The sequence below is a fragment of the Chinchilla lanigera genome, unplaced genomic scaffold, assembly GCF_000276665.1.
Source record: "Chinchilla lanigera isolate Chin_1 unplaced genomic scaffold, ChiLan1.0 scaffold00043, whole genome shotgun sequence".
In the NCBI taxonomy this organism is placed as follows: domain Eukaryota; kingdom Metazoa; phylum Chordata; class Mammalia; order Rodentia; family Chinchillidae; genus Chinchilla; species Chinchilla lanigera.
In genome coordinates, this window is record NW_004955444.1 from 15,973,806 (window position 1) to 15,994,892 (window position 21,087).

Genomic DNA, 21,087 nt, shown 5'->3' on the forward strand with positions numbered 1-21,087 from the left:
GAGCAAAGAGTAAAAATAAAAACACATGTGCTATATGAAGCAGTTGCCCACAGTGAATGTTCTCTGAAAAAATCACTAAGCCAGAATAATATTTCAGTATTATTTTGTGAAATGTTAACCATGTTCTTATTTTTGTGGGTATGAAATTACAGATTAAAATATGCAAATATTAATTTTATCTTTCTGTCTTACTCATTTTCTACAATTTTAATTTTAATTAGCTTTTTAAATAATAATGATTTATACTAGTTTTGTAATTAAAAAAAGGAATTTTTCATTTTCGTTACTTCACATTGTTTAAACATGGGCAATTTTCCCAACCGGTTTTAGGAAGCAGAAAAGTTTGTTGTTGCTGTCAGCTTTCACGGCACTTGAGCGAGTCATAGGTCCTCCAAATTAGACCAATTTAGTGCCTTGGCAGTACTGATAATAACTGCCTTTTCCAACTGTGGAATGTTTCACAGTCTATAGATTTTTTTAACGTTTGTTATCAAATCCTCACCTCACCTTTGGGAGGTAGAGATCGTAGTTCTTCATAAATGCAGAAGACTGCTAAGATAGCAAACATGGTCTAATACCACAGTAGTAGACTGGGACCCACGCCTCAGTTTTTGCCCTCTTCCCATTTTTTGCCTTTGGCCATAGGTCTTGGTCCTCCATATAAAACCAGGGTTCTCGACCAGTGCACCAAAGCCCCAGGGCTCCTCTCCCTGGATTACAGAATGGCCGCTTAGATTGCCTCATTCTCAAGGTGCTAGTGCCTCTTCATTTAATCTGATTTTACTCAATAGGAGGAACGCTGGTAGGAGTAACTGGGCAGCATTTGACAGAGGCACACCACTCACTAGAAAGTCCACTGTGCTTGTTATAAACTGGGAAGAATCAGGGAAAACTTTGTGATACTAAGTTTTGATTTTTCAGAGTCCCATGAAATCCATAGCCTCCAGAAAGGAAGAAGAAAAAAGAAATCTACACATATGCAAATATTTGCAGCAACTTTAGGCTGTTTATAGACTTTCTAGAGAGGCAGAGACCTAGTTAACAATCTCTGTACTAAATAGTGCACATGTGCACAACTCTGTGACCTTCGCTCTGGCTGGCGTACAAAGTGAACAAAACTTACTTTCACACTGGGAATAATAATTGAGGGATATGGGAAAAAGTGATGTGAAAAAAACACATGCACAGTATACTGAGAAGAGAGAAAAGCAATGGGAAAACAGCACATTGATTGTCTAGAGAATGTGGGAATTAATCGGAAAGTGGGCATCAGGAAGTGTTTTAAAGTGATAGGAATGTTCTGTATTTTGATGGAGACATTGATTGAGTGTCTACATATTTCCAAATTAATTAAATTCTGTACTTAACGTCTGTGCATTTTATCCCATGTAAATTTTATGTCAATTAAAAAAATTACAATGTATTCTCAAGGCAGTCCTTTTCTTCACAATATCATTTTCTTGGTTATTGTGAAGGGGGAGGAGAAAGAAAAGCTGATGTATCTCAATGCAAATGTTTTCTTTAGAAGTGTTTGTATAGAACTCAGCATGGGCCTCGGAGATGCATTTGTTCCCTTCAAAGGAGAAAGGAGTCCCACAATCATTTTACTCTTTAACACACACTTTTTTTTTTTTCAAAATACAAGAACAAGATGTCAGGTACAGCTCTGAAGATTTAGGTTGCTGTCATGCTGTTCTGAGTTTGAGAAGGTAGGAAAGAAGGGGGACTCCATATTTTGCCTTGTGGTGTTCAAACAGTTTTCCATAGTCGGTATGAGAGCTGGATCCATTATTTGTACCAGATATCATCTGTCACGGGATCTGCCTGTGTCTGGTGACCATGGGCAGTGTCTGCCAGGGTGGACGCCCCTGGCCTAGGGTAACCTCAGCGGTCAGCAGCGCTGACTTCACACCTCAAGCAACACACACACTGATATATCTCTTAGAAATGACTAGGTTTTCACAGACTTTTTTTTTTGTAATGCATGCCTCACATTAAATATTGTTAAAAAAATTAAAAACCATTTTTTTTACAATTTACAAGTTTTCATATAAGAAGAAAATGACTAAAAAAATACCCACCCAAGCACCTAGAACGCATCTAGCAAACAATGCTAATAACACACGGGCTGTGAGCTGAGGACTCCGCGATCCGAGGGAAAGCAGGGAGGCAGAGTTCATTCCCTTGAAGGAAGGTGGTGCGTGTCGGATCCACCTGGTGCTCGTGGACGGTGGTGCTTTTCCCTTAGGTCAAGTTCAGCAGCCGCATTTCTGAGTTAATATCATTACTTATTTCGACCTAAAAAGGAAAATAGGAATTGCTTTAAAAAACTTCAGCACTGAGAAAGGAAAATCCTTTCTATTCATACAGGTCTTTTGAAATGCAAAACAGCTCCTGGGTGTGCCTGGTTCTGTCTGACTACAGCAGAGAAAGCCTGAAACCTGAGCTTTCCCGAATTTTAATTAGAGTGGTAATGAGGCATCCTGGCACAGGATTCATTTCCTGGGAGGGAAGGGCCACCCCCACAGCACTTGTGGGGTGACGTGGAACGGGTGCCACTGGTTGCCTCAGAGGTGAAAATGATAGGTGATGCTGTGTCTCCAGACTATCAGCCACATCCCTGGCCTCGCCTTACTCCAGCATCCTTTGGTTAACACTTTTTAGCAGTCTGGCTTTCATGGCTCTTAACCACACACCTATATCCCTCACACTCGGACGTCCCTTCCTGTGGTGGTTAATTTTATGTGTCAGGCTCGCTAGGCCACAGTCAGACTCAGGTTCAAATGTCGCCGTGACAGTATCATTTAGATGAAATTAACATTTAAATTAGTAAATGTTGAGTAAAGCAGATTTTCCTCCATAAAGGCCCTCATTCAGTCAGTTGAAGGCCTTATGAAACCTTGTGAAAGGAGAAATTCTTCCTCCAGACCACCTTTGAACTCAAGCTGTGGCACCATCTTTTTCCTGGATCTCCAGTCTGCTAGCCTGACACACAGAGTTTGGACTTGTCAGTCTTGTAATTGCATGGGCCAGTTCCTTCTCTCAATCTCTCTCTCTCTCTCTCTCTCTCTCTCTCTCTCTCTCTGTCTGTCTCTCTCTCTCTCTCTCTCTGTCTCCCTCCGCATACACACACATACACACACACATAACTTTTTGGTTCTCTTTCTCTGGAGAGCCCTAACTAATAGACACTTCATGTTCAACAACTCTTGCCCCCACACTCTTGGCAAAGGACTTTGTGTATATTCCTTATTTTATCCTAAAAATTCATCCTTTGGAGTATGAAGGTTCTGAATTATGCATCTTTACACAAAATCAACCTCAACATAGTACCTACTACGGAGGGGCCACTCCATTTAATAAGTATTCGTCGAATACTTTAGCTCTCGTCATTTCATGCAAAGTCTTAGCTGATCCACACCCCACTCATCTTTGAAGATTTGCTTTTCTTCTCTGTGAAGACCTCACATTTAGTCAGCCATACTGGGTTCTCACCCTGCTATGAGCATCCTTCGGTGATATCAGCAATATCCTGTGCACCGCTAGTGACACCCAGCTCCCAACTAATCATGCTCTACTTGTTTCAGTCAGCCAGGTTATTTTGCTCATTCTAACTAAATTATATGTATCATACCAGAAATGACTGTTTTATACTTATTTTATATCACTTTCTAGAAACTTCTTTTCTACTCAGTTCAGAGACTCTGTGATCTGGCATGGACTTTTCAATCATAATTTGAAATAGCTGAAAAGTCCCAACTTTCCAGTTTCATTTTCTGTAGCTGTTCTTCTGACTGTATCTCCTGTTCCCTCCTGTGGAAGTCACAAGCCTCCAGCACTCCCCTATCTCCGCATTTCATTTCTTCTGCTCTTCTGTTTCTCTGTGTTCTAAATGACAAGCCTATATGTACCCCTAGTATTTCACCAGGGATTTAGATGGAAAGTTAATGGGATATGATTATAATGATGGAATTTTGTAATTTTCTATAACCTCTAAACCAAGTATCCTGAAGTTCATTTATTGATTCAGCACATGAATTCCTTTTACAGTAAGGAAAAGCGATAGGGGAAGATGTATTTTTTTTTGTTAGTGCAGAATTAGTGGAGGTTGGGGAAAACTCCAAGATATCTGCTACTTTTATTTTCAATGTCAGCCCTGCTTCTAGCTGATATTTTCTGTTTCTGGATTTAAGAACACAGATTGGTAAACTAGCGAAGCTTGCTGTTCCGATGCCAGGTAGGAATTCTGGAAGTACAAGTAGGTTTTGAATTACACAATGAAGCTGCTTTGGAAGGAGGACTTGAAGGGAAGCCCACTGGCAACCCCATCTAAGGTTTTATTAACTGATTGCTTTTTAAAAATTGTGCACAGAAGTGGAGAAAGATTACAAATCTCAATGAGTGTCATTCAGCTTTAACTAAATAAACATATACTATTAAAGTTTCATCCATACACTGCCACTCTTTTGATAAAGATAATTAAAAGCAAATCTCAAATATCACATCATTTCAGTCACACCTCTATGCATCTCTGACTCAGGGAATTTTTTTTTTTTTTTTGGTACTACATATTAAGTAAGCCCAGACCCTTTGCATGAGCTGCATTCCCAGACTTTTTTTTTTAACTTTTTATTTTTGCCAAGGTCTTGTTAAGTAGTTAAATGTTAGAGGCTGGGTTTAAACTTCTGATCTTCCTGCTTCAGCCTCTAGAGTGCTGGGATTACAGGCATGAGTCACCACACCCAGCTGATGAGGGCTTTCTTAATCAGAGAAAATTTGTCAGGGTCTGCATAGAAATGGGTTTTATTGTCACAGTTTTATAGAGAGTGGTACTACTGGGATCTATTAGATAGAGGCCAAGAGGGCTACTAAATATTCCAACAGTGGGACTGACCCACTACAAAGAACTATCCGGCCCAAAGTCAATAGTGCAGAGCTTGAAAGAACCTGATCAACTGGGAAGAATTAAATAGCTAATTAGTTTGTTAGTATCATTTAACATCTGGTTCACATTCCCATTTCCCCACCTGTCTGGAAACTTATCATTATGACTGGCTTATTGTCAGAACGCAACAAGGTTTACAGTGTATTTGACTACTATGAGGTGTGATTAAAAAAACACAGTGATCATTTAAATTTTAAAAATTCACTACAGTAAAAATGATGTTTCCATAAATCAAAATATTCCCTGTCACCTCAGACGCATTTATTTCCGTCATTCTGAAGGACTTTAATTCTGGAGGTCCCTTTCCATGTCTTTAGTTTTTCTGTGGTCGCTGCCTCAGTGTCCTAAACTTAGAACCCCCTTCACAGTCATTTTCCATATGGGAAGAATCAGAAGTTACACAGTGCCTGATCTGGTGAGTGAGGTAGACGAGGACACAGTGCAATATTTTTATTTGGTAGAAATTGCTTTGGTAAATTTTTGGCATCCATTTTTTATTTGGTAAATGTTTTGCATCAATTCTGCACATTAAGCCAGCCACAGAAAGACACTCATAGGAGAGGACTTGCACAACTGCTTCAGGAAGTGGCCAGAACAATGAGATAAATTTCTTCAGAGTAAGGGGAAATGTTTTGAGGGGGGTTAACGGCACTGTATCTGTTACTGTAATAAATTTGTCTTATTTAAGCATTTACAGCATATTTTGATCACTCTATCCCCTTGATTCTGTGGGTCAAACTGAGGACCTCGCACATACTAGGGAAGCACTCAACCACTGAACTACACTCCCATTCTCTAAAATCTCTTTTAATCAATAATAGTGCCCCTTACTTTGTTTATAGCTGTCCATATTATTATTCATATCTTGCATTAGCTGATTGCTTCCTTGTGGTGAAATTTAACTTGTTTTTCTATTTATGTATTTTCTACACCACTACTGCAAGATCAGAGTTAACTTTATAGTCAGGTACTTCACAGATGACATTTATTAGCACATTTGGGGATACATCATGAATATCAAATTGTCTTGCTTCTAATGATGCTATGATTGATCAGTGGCTCTGGGAAGAATAGTCGGGGGGTTAGGATCCTTACAGTCATAACTTTCTGCTTTTTTATAGGTGTTAGTAGCTATTTTAGTAGTTACCTGAGGATGCTTGCCCTGAAGCAGAATGAAATCAAGCAATAAGATAGTGATGTTAGTACAAAGGGTATCTTTTGAAAGGCTTTCTTGAAAGACTTGCAGTGTGGATTTTTCTTGATTTTCTAAGTTTCTCTGTATTTTAAATTGTGTGTGTGAGTGTGTGTGTGTGTGTGTGTGTGTCTCTGTGTTTTATGTATTCTTTCCTCTGTTTTATTTCTTTCCAGAACCTGGCATAATGTAGGTTAATAAATATTTTTTATATAAAAATAAAATAAAAAGTGACATACATTTAATGTAAAATTTATTTAATGTTTAGTGTCTTTAATTTTAACATCAAAGGACACTTTCTCTTGGAAACAGGAAAGCTGAAGTTGTTTTTCTGCTGTTGCTTCATGTTGGATGTGGTGGTGGATTGTATCTACATAACTGCATACATCTAATTTTTTCTTGCCATCGGCTTCAATGACACATATTGAGAAAAGTTCTGGGAGCTCTGGAAAAATCAGGAATTGCCTTTCTCTCTGGTGGGGACATTCAGGTGTCCAGCATTCACCTTGGGAGAAGATTGATGTGTTTCACAAAGTAGCATGAAAACTGGGTCTAGTTCTCACGTGGTCCTATGAGCAGATAGCGAGGTCACACGTCAAAAAGACGTGACCTCTGTGTCTCTAGTGAGAACAGGACAGATGTCTGACCTCCAGTCCTGGCAGTTAAGTCAGCCCCTTTTGGGTTGCACTGTTGGTTGCATCATTCCTTCCTAACAAGGACAGAGATGCACAAACTATTTAAGTGATGAGACTGAACTGCATAAGCAATACGAACCGTCATTTCACTGCTGCGTGGCCAAATGGCTACACATTAGCATATGCTTTTACAGTTTCAGAAATGATATAACCACCCTTCTGGTGGATCAAACAGTTACTATTGCTAGTGAAAAGCGGGGGGGGGGGGGGCAGGCATGCAGAAAAGCCATCTTTCCTTTGGAACAACTGCAACGTGGCAGAGTGCATTGCAGTTGTAGTGCCCTTGCCAGGCAGGAGCTTGTGCCGCGAAGTTAGCTCCCCAGCCTGTAGTGCCCTTGTGGCAGCCCGGCAAGTTAATACCGCTGCAAGTGCCCTCTATTTCTAGGAACGGATGGTGGCACTGGAGGAGCAGAGCTCCATGCTCAGTAACGGGAGCAGCGAGCCAGCCATCAATCTGAGCAGCTCCCAGTCACCTCCTGTATGAGCCACATGGGACAGACAGCAAGCAGAGTTTTCCATAGGTTGCCACCTCCTCTGGAGATAAACGGAAACTGCAAGCCAATCAAGGTCAATGAACAGATAATAAAGACAGGAATTTATCACTGTATTTGTCTTTAGGTTCTTCCAGCTGTAGGTTGCTAAGGTATGGCTGGCTATTATAACTTAAGGTTTGAAATGTATTATTCTTTTTTTTTTTTTTTTTTTGTTTTTCTCCGGTACCGGGAACCGAACTCACGACCTTGAGCTTGCCAGGCAGGCGCTTTGCCGCTGAGCTAAATCCCCAGCCCCTTTCTTTTTTTTTTGAAACGTATTATTCTATCTCCTCTATTCCTAAACACACTCATCACCCCCACAGATGTGTGTGTGCTCACGCACCTCCATTTGTCATTGTAGCTAGTGCTTAATCTAGATATTGGAAATACAAAGATGCAAAATGTCCTGGCATGTTACCAACTTATATCTGAGAGTACAGATAGAAGGTCACTATTCTCAGGAAAGTGCAAACAGACACGACCTCCTTGCATGGGTCTCAGATCCTGATCATCAGAGGTGGGTTTCCTGAGGAACTGGACTGTTACAGGTGAAGAACAAGCAGCAAAGGCACCATGGAGGGGGCTGCACTGACAGCTCAAAGTGCAGATTAGGCTCTTCTGTCTTTTATCACATAGCCGTGACAGCAGTCACTCAGCAGTGGTCACATAGCAGGTAGCCATTTTGTGAAGACAAATTAGCCTCCAGCATGGCAATCAGAAAGTCAGAATCCCAATGGAAAGTCAAATTCTCATTTGGAAGCCTTAGAAAATGATTGCTTAACAGTGATGGGGAAGTTCAGGGTCAGCTTTCTCATCAAGTCTTTCCTAACTGCAGTCCTAGGTTGTCTTACTCATGGAAATTTCTAACATAATCAGATCTAAAGGCTAGGGATGTAGCTTAGCCACATATTGCCTGCCTGGCAAGCATGAGGTCCTGAGTTCGGTTATTGATTAAAAAAAAAAAAAAAACCCAAACAACAAGAAAACCCCCCAAAACTGTTCTAGTTCTATCTCTGTTGTGCAGCATGCTTCTGGGGTCTGGCTGTCATCTTCCTTTGATAAACTGGCTTGGTCTAGTTATTTTTTATGCTAAGAATTACTGCTAGACATAGCTTAATGTTCCCACTCTCCAGTTGCTAGCCATTTTGATGGAAGTATACCTGTCATGATTTTGACAAACTTTAATTGTTTCCTACACTGTTCTCTAAGATGATCTGTTGCTTTTGTAGCTGGATGGATCCGTGCCATGCCAGGTTGCTCTCTGAGGGTAAACTTGTTTAGTCAGCCCTTTCTCTCTGGTGCCACTGCTGCCTCCACTCCCTGGCAGGGCCTTGTGGACCACACAACCACCGGGCTCTGTGCTCCGATAAGAGTGATCCTTGCTCTTTGCTCTCAGGGAAGGATGGTACATGGGTGCAGTGATGGAGGAAATCTGGTGGGGACCCAGGTCACAGCTATGGTGAGAGTTACACTCTCACACTGGAAGCCGTGCTAAGATCATGGACCCAGCGCAGGCTTCCCCTGACCCATGTGTCACTTGTCCACAAGACTGAGTCACATGGCAATCGGTTAGCAAGTTATACAGCTTTAGGCAAAAAGGTGACGTCATTGAGCTGATGGAGCAAAGGCTGCTGAGGTCTCTTGGTGTCCTCACTGGAGCTGTCAAGATTCCTGCTCTGGCTCCAATAGGTGTGCTCAGTCTTAAGCAAGAATTTTGGTAAGTGGCAGATTGGATAATCCTGATTTTCAACATTTCCTCTGTAGAATGTCAGGCAAATTAGCCTCCATACTGAGGATACCTGTTTTCTTTTGCTCTTTTGGCTAAAAAGTTTTTTTTTTTTTTTTTTTGGTTTTTTTGGTTTTTCTCCGGTACCGGGAACCGAACTCACGACCTTGCGCTTGCCAGGCAGGCGCTTTTGCCGCTGAGCTAAATCCCCAACCCCTGGCTAAAAATTTTTTAAAAGAGCAATTTTAGGTTCACAGCAAAATTGGGAAAAAGATGGTTGTGCACATGCGTAATCCCCCCTGCTATCAACATCTCCTGCGAGAGTTTTATGTTCTTCACAGCTGATGAATTTACAGAATGTATCGCTGTCATCTGAAGCCTGTAACTGACCTTGGGGTCCATTCTTGGTGTTGTATGTTCTGTGGGTTTGGAAGCATGTAGAAGACATGCATTCACCATTGTCATATCATCCAAAATAGTTCCACTGTTTTAAAAATCCTGTGTGTTCTCATCCTTTCCTCTCCCCTGATCTGTTTATTTTCTCCATAGTTTTGACTTTTGCAAAATTTGATATAGTTGGAATCATACAGTATGTGGCCTTTTCAGTTTGGTTTTATTTGCTTAGTGATACGCATTTGTCTTTTCAAACTATACAACTTGATAGCTCATATCTTTTCAGTGCTGAATAATACTACATTGTCTGGATTGCTACAGTTTATCTATTCATTTGCTTCATGCAGGACATCGCACTTCCTTCCATGTCTTGGCAATGATGAGTTAAGTTGCCATAAATATCTGTTTTTGCACAGGTTTTATGTGAACCTAATTTTTCAGCTCTTTGGTGTAGATATTAGGAGCTCTTTTGCTGGACCATATTATAAGAGTATGTTTAGTTTTGTACAAAAGTACCAAACTCTTTTGCAAAGTGGCTATACTTGTTCTTTTGACAACTCCACATCATTTTTTCAATGTCAGCTCAGCATCATCTCCCAGTGAAGCCTCTCTTCACCAAGCGAGAAGCCGCAATTTCCTTTCTACATAAAATTGCCTTGGAAGCATAGTTTTGCATGTAGTTATTTCTATGTAGGTCTCACCTTCTACATTACTAGCTGCCACAGGTCAAATTCAATTGTTATTCATCTTTATATCTCCAGCCCCTGGATAGTACCAGGTATACACATTGTAGATAATCAGTGGCTGTAAATTGAGCTAAACTGACTAATTTAATCAGTGAGGTTTGACAGCTTGATATTATTACTTTAAAAAGAAAGAAACTATGAAATATCAAACCCAGCACAAACCACCTCACCTTTATCATAACTTTATCTCCAATATACAGATTCACACAGGATTTGACTGTGGATAAACTGACACTGAAATCTGGGAATTAGGTCTCTGCACGATTCTGCAGAATGTCTATGAATGGACTCTTGGATTGGCCTGAATATACTTATTTCAAGTTGAAAGCTACCTATACAAGCACAAATGCCTGGGAAGACACCAAGGATTTTCTAATCTCTTTAGTAAAGTGACTTCCTTATGAAACCTGACTTTGTAATCCATGGAGATTATAGTGGCTTAATGAAAGTTAAAAACCAGCATTTACACCCATCTCTTAACAATTTAGCACAAAAGGTTGGCCTTTACTCCAAGATGTTGCAGGGGAAGGGAGGTGATAAGGTATCAATGAGCTGGATATAAAGGAGCCCAATATAAAAGTCTTATTAAAAGAAATCAAGCAGGATAAATTGTGATAACTGGCTAACTGTTGGAATATTTGCAGTGATGTACAGCACAGATACTGATCTCTTCAATTGTTTTATGCACAAGGCTTTCAATTCAGGCTTAGTTTGATATTTCAGATGCTTACTCCACGGTTGAAAGGTGTTCCATATTCATCTGACATGATAATATGCATAATCTGTCAAAGCAGAAACCTGTCATTGCTGCATTTAGCTAAAATAGTGTGAGTTCAGCAGCGAACACGGATGTTTGGAAAATCCTTTGAAGAGCTAGAAGAGTTGATCAAAGCCTTTTGGATGATCTTAAGAGGATGTTTTATGTATTCTCAATTCACAGAGATGGAAGGGGATTCAGATATCATGAGCAGAAGTCACTTGCCCCTGGGAAATGTCCTAGAATACCCTTTGGAGGCTCATAGGTATATATGAGTCCATTCTTTGAAGTTACCTGAGAAAGGAGATTCAATTTTATCAACATTAATCAATTGCAATCCTTGAAAACCTCTAATAAAAGATCTCTCTTACACTGCAATATTTTTATATTATAATATCTCCACAGAGTTATTTTATTTTCACAGTAAGATGAAATAAATCATTCATTATCCTCTTGTTTCATCACAAATACATAGATTTCCCAAGTCACCATCAGGCGTTATTTCAATTCTTTTCTCACTTCTAATGCACAGGTCCTGTTCATCACTGCCACAATCCCTGCAAGCTCCCCAGATCCCCAGACATCAACCTTTGGGGGCCATCAGTCATGGACACACAGGAGCCTGAACAATGAGGTGGTGACTACTTGGTCTTGGAGTGTTATATAGAGCAATGCTTTCTCCCACTTGGATTTACCCTAAGAAATCAAAATTTATTCAAATACCTCTCTTGTGACAGACATAGCTCTGATTTGTGTAGCCTGCGAACTATGCTTACTTTAGATCATTCTGCCAAAGCAAAGTTAATTCACACTGGGGAGGTACAGGAAACAATGCAGGTTCTCAGAGCTTCATTCCCCAAAGATGCTGCCACTGTGACAAAAGACAGCAGATGAAGACTTCATGTGTTTGTTATATCTGGGGCTTTTGACAGGATTTCCTCTACCACCACTGAAGGACACGAAGTCCATCAGAGAAAATCCATTAGTCAGGCCAGGGGACAGATTATCACCCAGGAAAAAATCCCAGCTCCACAAATTATTAACATTGGGACTTTGAGAAGCTACCTAGCTTCTGTGAACTTGTATTTCCTGATTTATGATATAGGAATATTAATGAGTGCATTACAATATTTTTACAAGGATTAGGTGAGATAATGCAGTCAAAATGCTTAGCAAATGATAGCTATTATTGTTTTATACAGTTGCATATTTGCCACTTATAGTTTTCTAGGAATGGAGTCACTGCATTTAGGTCCTTATTTTGTATTTATATCAGATGACCAAGATTCTTCTTTTATCTCAACTGAAACCAGACCAGTTTCAACTGGCACGGTTGTTTTAACTGACTTTTCCCCATGTCTTCTAGGGACAATAGAAAACTTGCTCCTGAACTTTTTAGTAAAATATTTGAATAAAAAGTAGGCAACTCACAAGCTATGTACACATTCTCCCAGGTAGTCTGTAATTTCTTTCTCGAAACAATGTTACTGAGCACAGAACAAGTCTCAGAGACATCCTGGAAGACACCTGGAACCATAAATGGGGAGCCTGGATCCTCACATGGCCTTTGCCTTCCTACTCTGCTATGCTGTCCCAAGACACATGCTCAGCCTTCACTTTGCAGCATAAATAACGTCATCTTCGACCACAGTCCATGTAATATGTAGTCAAGGTGATATACAATCCTGATAAGGACAATAAGTCAAGAACATCATCGTAGAAATATAAACCATGTCACCTACTCCAGTTGCTTTCTGGAATGAATACTAATGACGATGATGCTAGGTTACATGTGAAAAGTGTGTTTTAGGCATGAGTGGAAAATAAACCAATGATTAGTAGTGGGTCCAAACTACTTTAGGTTTGGTTAGTTTTGGCCAGGTTAGAAGGATTAATATTTTCTATATAATCACACCTTTACTTACAGGTTTAACAGGCTTTAACTCAACATGATCCTGGTAGTAGGAGTGTGTATCAAGTCCACCTATGAAATCAACTGAAAATATAACAGCCCAAGATGAATAAATGTGTAAATAAAAATACACATGATGCTAAATGTTCAAATAGAATACATAAGAATAAGATTAATAAAAACATTTGTTTCCTACAAAATGGAAAATGTGTATTTAGTATAAAGGACTACTAAAATATTTTCAGTGATCAAAAAATGGGCAAATCTTAAGAAACACAAATAACCTGGGCTCTTGGGATGAGAAAAATCTGGTTATTATTGGCCTCGTTAAAAAATGAAGTAGCATTAAATAGTATGAGATTTTAAATAATGCACTTACCAAGAAGCAAACAGACGTGCTTTTCCCCCCGTACACCAAAAGATATACTTTCTCTACTTGTTGCCAGAATCCAGTTTTTTCTTTTTTTTTTTTGGTTTTTCTCCGGTACCGGGAACCAAACTCACGACCTTGCACTTGCCAGGCAGGCGCTTTTGCCGCTGAGCTAAATCCCCAGCCCCCAGTTTTTTCTTAAGATTATTATATTCCTTGCGTCATTAGAAGGCTTTGAAGAAGTCATATCCTCTATCTCCATATCTTTTGCTCTGTAGCTATCCCTGAGAAATAGGTATCTAATATTTTCAAAGTTTTCATGTTTTCCCTGATAACATGAAATTTGCCTTGTAGTCTTCATAGACTTGGTATTTTTTGTAAGAGTTGTTCTAATTTTTGTTTGACTAAAGCTTTGATTTTTTTTGTTATTAATTCTTTAATTTGTTTCTCCTTTCTGTAGTCTATTAAAATACTAAATAACTTAAATCAAGCTTTGAATGTGATGAATGATTACACTTTAGTATTAACAGGTATATAGGCACATGGGGACACAGAACTCTCAAGGGTGTGTGGTGTGTGGTGTGTGGTGTGTGTGTGCACACATGCACTAAGATACACAATACATAAATATTGTATCACATCCTCAGTTTAAGGCAGTCATTTCAGCAAACTGTAAATCAGCCTAGAAGTTCCATTGAATTTTTGGCTAGTTGCAACTAATTCTGGTCAATGTCTGACATACTCCATTCTTTTACTTTCTTTGGAGGACCTGAAATAAGGCTAGCACAATAGAAGCTTCACCAGCTCAATGAATAGACATGAACTTCTGAGGCTTTTCAGTGAGCAGGTAAGATCATCTCCAGGCTACCCTCTGAACAGCAGAGACACCTGAGGCTGATCCTTTGCTTTGTAAATCAAGTTTATGGTTAGGGGTAGAGAAATATATTCAGTATTATTATTTTTATATATTTATTTACAACAGTCTTCAATGTTTCTTGGTATAGTTAGTACATTTGTAATTGTTGACATCTAAATGGACTCTGTTAACCATGGTATCATTGAGGAAATAATTCTCCCTATTTTTGCCGGTAATCACCTAGAAACTTCATGAAATAAATGATATGCATAATTTATTTTAGCTCAAATGTTTTTCCAGGTACTGTCATTTTTCCTCCATATGGGTATTTTTTTGGAAAAATTTTATAAGACAAAAATAACATAAATTTTATCCTTGTGTAATTGTTGTTACCAAACACAGATGCTACAAAATTTTAGGCCTTTTCATTCTGTTGAAGAATGTATAAATTACCCAGTTAGAACAGGAGCTCCACCAAAACCAAATCCTGTGAAAACTTGCTCTTATTTTTATCCTCTTTTACTTTTGTGAAGATACAGTTCAATGTTTTTCTTTTTAAAGCTTTCAATTATTACAATTTACTAACAGCTTTGAAAGCTGGCTTTTTTCAGGTGTTTTGTTTGTTGCATGTTGTATTTAAGTTTTCAATAAATCTTTAATGAAATTCACTTAAAATGTAGATGATTCGCTGTAAAATACTCATAACCATTGCTGGAAACAGAATAATTTTCACAGAATTTGTCAAGGCCTGATTGATGAAGACCGAGAGAGAGAATGTATTCTTCCATGCTGATTTTCTTTTTGCTTTCAACATCAGCATCACTATAAAAGTATTTATTTATTTACTCAACGCATTTGTGTATACATATGTATGTAAAGTTTGAAAACTAGTTTCTATTCATTGGTAGAATAATGCCACTTTAGTGTTCTGCAGTTATAAATTGTCTGTGTACCTGAATTCCAAACATATTTCTGCTTCATAAATTTCTTAAATTAGTAAGAATATTATATTTTTGGAATTTTGTACTCATATGTTGTGATCCACCAAAATTTGTATCTGTATTATTTCCATAAAACAATTAACAATAAACAATTAATTAATAAACAATTAACTTATCTTTAGTATTTAATTCTTAAACGAGTTACTGGCATTTAAAATGATGCCAGAGTTTTATATTGGACAAAATGAATATCTAAAAGTTTGCTCTGATGCCATGAATTAGATTTTTAAAGACTGAGTAAACATCATTATTGAAAATAATGTTTGAAAGCATGTGATGAAATGATATGGTACAACCATTATAAATGAATACTATTATTTCAACCCTGAGAAACTCTTTTTCCACTAATGGATCAGCACATTGGCCTGAGCTGCAGGGAGTTCTCTCTCCACCCCTCAGCCATGGTCTGTTGGGAAACTGCAGGTGACAGCTGGAGCTTCAGGTAGTTTCCCCCGCCTCCGCCTGACAATGGATGGCGTGGGGCACCTCCAGCACCTCTGCCAGCGCTCCTTTATTGTTTAGTGATCAGCCTGCAAACTACTCTTGGGAAGGATTGGTGTGTTTTTTTTTTTTTTTTAATTATTTTGGCACCTGGAATAGAACTCAAGACCTTTGCACTTGCCAAGCCAGTGCTGCCCTGCTGAGCTACGTCCCGGGCCCTGCAAATTACTCTTTAAAGGAAGGTGCTAGTTATGTTGTGCCTTTTAAGCTTTGTAGGAATGAGAATTATTGCTGATTTTCTCACACGGTAAAATGAGAGTTTGTTCATTGTACACGTACCTCTCTGCCTTGGTGTGACAAGCTTGCAAAATTAAAGAAGGAAAGGTTTTTGGAGGGAAAGATGCTTGATGCTGCCTGCATCATATTTTAGATTCTCCCCCTCTAACTATTAATAATAATATTTAATTTTGCAAATGAAAAACAAAATCTAGGACAAAGTCTAAACCAGACATGATGCTAGGCCTATCTGTGATGTTCCAATTAACTAAGACATATGGTCACCTTAGCCAAGGGCATTAAAAAATGAGCATAATTTGCTCTGGATATCAGAATTTTTAGAGGCTTGCAAAGATGCCACATGCAGGCTGTTATGGTTGATACACTGTGCCAACTTGAGAAGTCTAGAAGCTTAACTAAATAACTCAGAAGTTCTACATCTTGTGGTGTACAGGACATGTCCTTACCTCTCTAAGATATTGTTCATTGTGTCAACTAGAGAAGTGTAGAAATTTAACTAAGTGACTCAGTTGGGGGCCAGGGTCCTCACTTTATAAACATCCTGAGCCTGTGCAAGAGGAGGGCACGGAGATGGTGTGGGTGAGTAGCAGGCATACAATATAAGAGGAATAGAGGCTTGCTTCCCAACCCCCTTTTTGCTCTTGTTGCATTTTCTCTCTTCTGCTGCCTTGAACAATTGTTATGGTTTGTGTCTAGATGTGCCCCAAAGCCTCATGCAATCATGGGGCCGCCTTCAGGAGTTTTTGATTGACTCATGATCCAATGCTGGGATTATGGGTGTGAGTGCTACACCCACACAAGGGTGGGAAGCCTGCATAAAATATAAAGGAGGGAAAGATGCTTGCTCACTGCTGCTCCTCCCTTTTTGCTCTTGTTGTTTTTGTTGTTTTCTACCAACGCCATGAACTGTTGCCCTCTGCCGTGTGCCACCCTGCCTTGGAGCCAGCTGCTTACAGACTGAAACCTCCACAAACTATGAGATAAAAAAACCTTTCCTTCTTTAATTTTGGGTGTCATTTGTCTCAGCAACAAGGAAAGAGTAACTAAGACACAGGCAATACTTCAACTATCAAGATTTTAGAACTAGGCAAATCTACAGGAAAAAATCTATTAAAGAAGAATAATTAAATAACAGATAATAAAGAAAGTGAAAATATAAGAACCCTTTAGCAAGACATAACAGTGAGGCTATTTGGCAACAGAAGCCCACAAACCCACAGATAATTTTGTTTTCGTATGTTAAAAAAAAATAGTTCATTATATATGTACAAAACTTTCCATTTGCTAGAGTAGGACAATAGTTCAAGTAAAGGTATAAATTGAGGTATGAATGAAGGGTGCGGTTCAAGAATTAATGTTTTATTTAAAAAAAATAATGCCAATGTCAAATACTTTAAAAAAGGAATTTTTTTAAAAAAGCAGACTTAGTGGTGCAGACCTGTACTCCCAGCACTCTGGAGGCTGAGGTGGGAGATCATCATGTTTCAAGGCCAGCCTGGAATAAGTGAGATTCTGTCTCCAAAAATTAAATAAATAAATAAGTAAATAAACAAACAAATATACTAAATTTTAAAAAGAGACTTAATAGCTTTTAAATAATTTTGTAGAAAAATTATCATATTATACTGATAAGAAAGTAAGGCAGCTGTGCATTTTCAGGAGAAAGAAGCAGCTGAATTAAGTTGTGGAAATAATGGATGCATTTCAATGACACATAGGAAGGACTAGGAGAGACGCACAGAATTCCAAAGGTAGTAAAAATGGAGGTTTAGACTGGAAATGTTCTGCAAGATCTTCAGTTGTATAGCAAGAAGACTGCATGGAATCTGCTGTAGAAAGTCCTGGAATGGCAGAGATGGGGACACTGAAAGAAGCATCCAAGCAAGCTTGTGGGACACTGAAGTTGAATTCTGTGTATTCTGGCTAATAAGGCTTGCAAGTGTGAGATATATCTTAGGAAAAAATTAGCACCATTAAAGAGTTATCATCCACTATTCAGAAAACTTTGTTTGAACACACTGCACCATTTTTGTCGCTGTCACTGTCACTGTTAACACCATTTTTGGAAACTGAGGTGTTATCACCAAAAATTCCATGGGTGAAGTCGCGCCAGAAAAGTCTTTTGTTTGCAGTTCTTTCAAATGCATTTCCCAACAGCCTGTCATGCAATTTCTTGTAAAATAATTCTGCTTGCCACTGAATATCTTTGCCGTTACTAACACTAACCATCAAAAACTTCTGACAGGGGTCCCTACCCAACTGAAGGAATCAGAGAACTGGTCTAGATATAAAGCCACATCTACTGCCTACATAAAGACTTGCTTTCTACTTGTCAAAACACACAATCAATTGCAACTTCTCCAAGCATCTATAGGACACTTTGGGCTATGACAAAGTTTCCATTCCTGCTACTGACTCAATCCCTGTTCAGTCACTGATAACTGAATGAGAGAGAAAGAGAATATAAAGCAATTGATTTCTTCTCACCCTATGTGTGCAGGACAGAGCATGTCTAAGGAGGCTGGTTGTCAACCAGCAGCTTCATATGAGGAATAATTCACTCCATGTCATGTGAAGTTGGAGATGTAGTGCTTTGGGATCATGGGAAGAAACGCCAGAGGTCTGAGAGTTTCTCTGTGCTTCTCAGAGACCACTGAAAAGTGAATAGTTCCCTTTGCCCATGGAGATATTCCTGGTGCTTGGCATAAATCCAGAATTGGTATGTGGATCCTTCTCTGTAGGCTAGCGTTTATTTGGCACTACATTTACACACATCTGTATTATCAAGATTCTGCTAAACTAGAAGTTCAAAACAGATCCATGAAGACACAAACTACTAGGGTTAGATTAGGGAAAGGAGATTAAAATAGGGCTAACAGATACAAGCTCTTTCATCACCTAGACATCACAATAATTATACTTCTGATTTTATAAAGTATAACAACTTTGAATTTAATTCACTTTTCATTTCTGAGTCTTAATCACACATGTTTGATTTCTAACTGAAACATTTCAAAATTTGGTAAGCGTTCTTTGTTTTATCCTGGAAAAGTTGGTTTTAAATAATAAAATACTTGTAATACTCAGAAAATCGTATCATGCAAAATAGCAGGCATTTCTGTTTACCACTAGAATTAAATAAATGTGAGCATTTTGCCATATTTTGCTCAAACTTCCTTTTAAGAAATGTGAGTCAGAGGTAAAGGTAAAGCTGTCTCCTCTGTCCTCTCGACTCGATGTTACATAACTGGCCGGTTGTGTTGAATTCCAGCTTCGCTACTTACTGGCTTTGGGACCGTGGGAAGACGATTTAACTTGTTTTGTAAGTGTGCTGACATGGGCAAGTTGCCTGCTGTGGTTACCTATCACTGCACAACAAACCACCTAATCATAGTGGTTTGAAACACCCATCAACACTTATTTCACTCATGAATCAGCAATGTGAGCATAATTCAGCAAGAAAAACAAGTTAAATTTAGCAAGAAAAGCTTGTTTCTTCTTGCCAGTGTCTTGGGGTACTTTTACGGGAGGTCAGAGGAGCGCTTCCAAGGTGACTCATCCGCAAGGCTAGCAAACTGGTGCAGGTTGTTGGCTGCTTTCTCGGCAACTGAGGGCTGGGGTCTTTGATGCTTACCACACCAGCTCCTCCATGTGGCCTGTACTTTCCGACAGCCTGTCAGTTGGTTTAAAATCCTGGTGACCCAAGATAGAGAGCTAAGCAGAAGCTGTGTTGTCCTTTTAACCTTTCCTAAAAAGTTACACAGAGCCACTTCCACCAAACACTACCAGGACAGTCACCAACCCGAAGTTCAAGGGAAGGGGACAGAAATTTCACTTCTTGATGAAGAAGTTAGACAAGAACTCTTGTGACAATTTCTGGTAAATTAATTCATCTGCAATGGTTAAAAGTGACTATTACAAGCTTACGATGAGGAGTAATAAGAAAATGTATACAACGCCTATGATAGTGTCTGACCACTCAAATATATTAGTTTAATATTAGTTTTCATCTTTATTTTACTAGAATTAAAATAGTTGATCTTCCACTCATTTTTTTCTGAAAGCATATGTTATTGCACTGTAGATATATCAGCCTGTGTTTGTTCTATGAAGGAAGCAGGGGTGGGGATTAAAAACGCTAGGGTTTCACAAGTATTTAGTTATGGCTCTTTACTTTTAGGACAGAGATACCTTTTATAATCTTATGAAACTTATGGAATCCCTTTGTAAAACAAAGTACATCTACATTCATTAAACATTTTCCTTATTTCGCAGGAAATAAGTGCCTTGTATCCATGGACCCCAGATTATGAACCTCAGATGTAGAGTTTAGCCTTTACCGCTGATACACCCAGTGCTGACTCGTGCCATTCCAGGGAGCCCTGAGCGCTCCTTCATGCCCTGTTGACCTGTATTCACCAAACAACCAGAAGGCAGGGGTTTGGTTTCAGATTCAGCTCTCATATAGGCTGCCTTGTCACTGAACTGAGAAACAAAGCTCTGCAATATTGCATTTAGCACAGAAAAAAAGACCCAGGAAGATAAGAACCAATTAACATATTTATTTTTTTTCTTATTGCTGAGGATCGAACCCAGGGCCTCAAACATACTAGTCAAGCTCTACTGCTGAGCTACACCCCTAAGCCAGCACATTTACTCCGCACTTACTTTCTGGTCTGTCATTGCTCCTGCTGTCTAATTATCAGGCCTTTCTAGTAGGCACTTATTTTATGTAAGTTGTCAAATTCAGCAATAAATTCTTAGGGAATCATTGCTCAGGGCTTGAAGAACTCAACTATTGGGATGACTTCATTGTGATGTACTTGTTTTGTGACGTGAATTCATACCAAAAAGCCTGGGGTGAAGGCCTGCCATCAACTTAGTTCACGTAGAGAGGGATTTTCCTGTGCCCCATTACTAATGAGGGCTTTTAAAGAAAGGCCAGTTATTTCAGAGGTAGCTGGCAACTAAATTCTGCCAGTGTTAGTAGGGAGCAAGCTTCTCTGCAGTGGCACTAATCTGCTGCTGTCTGCTTTCCAAAGCACCTGAACTCTCAGAAAGCACAACCTGCTGTGCCAAGCCACAGGCTTCTGTTGGGTCAGTCACCGCACACTGAGGGGTTACAGGTGCCAGGATGTGTCTGTCGGGCACAGGGGCCTGGGTGATGCCTTAAAACACTGATCAATTGCTGACACAGTGTGTGGGGGGTAGTGGTGTAGGAGG

General features: G+C 39.2%; 1 protein-coding gene across 1 annotated transcript in view; it reads right to left on the reverse strand.

Annotated features, from left to right (window-relative positions):
* Positions 1–222: 222 nt before the first annotated feature.
* Nkain3 (Na+/K+ transporting ATPase interacting 3) overlaps positions 223–21,087 on the reverse strand; it is a 129,150-nt gene continuing 108,285 nt past the window's right edge. Inside the window, exons 3-4 of the mRNA XM_013518132.1 lie at positions 12,913–12,983; positions 223–2,298 (exon numbers count right to left, since the gene is read on the reverse strand). Coding sequence (XP_013373586.1) covers positions 2,245–2,298; positions 12,913–12,983 — 125 coding nt within the window. The 3' untranslated portion in view covers positions 223–2,244. The remainder of the gene's footprint in view (positions 2,299–12,912; positions 12,984–21,087) is intronic.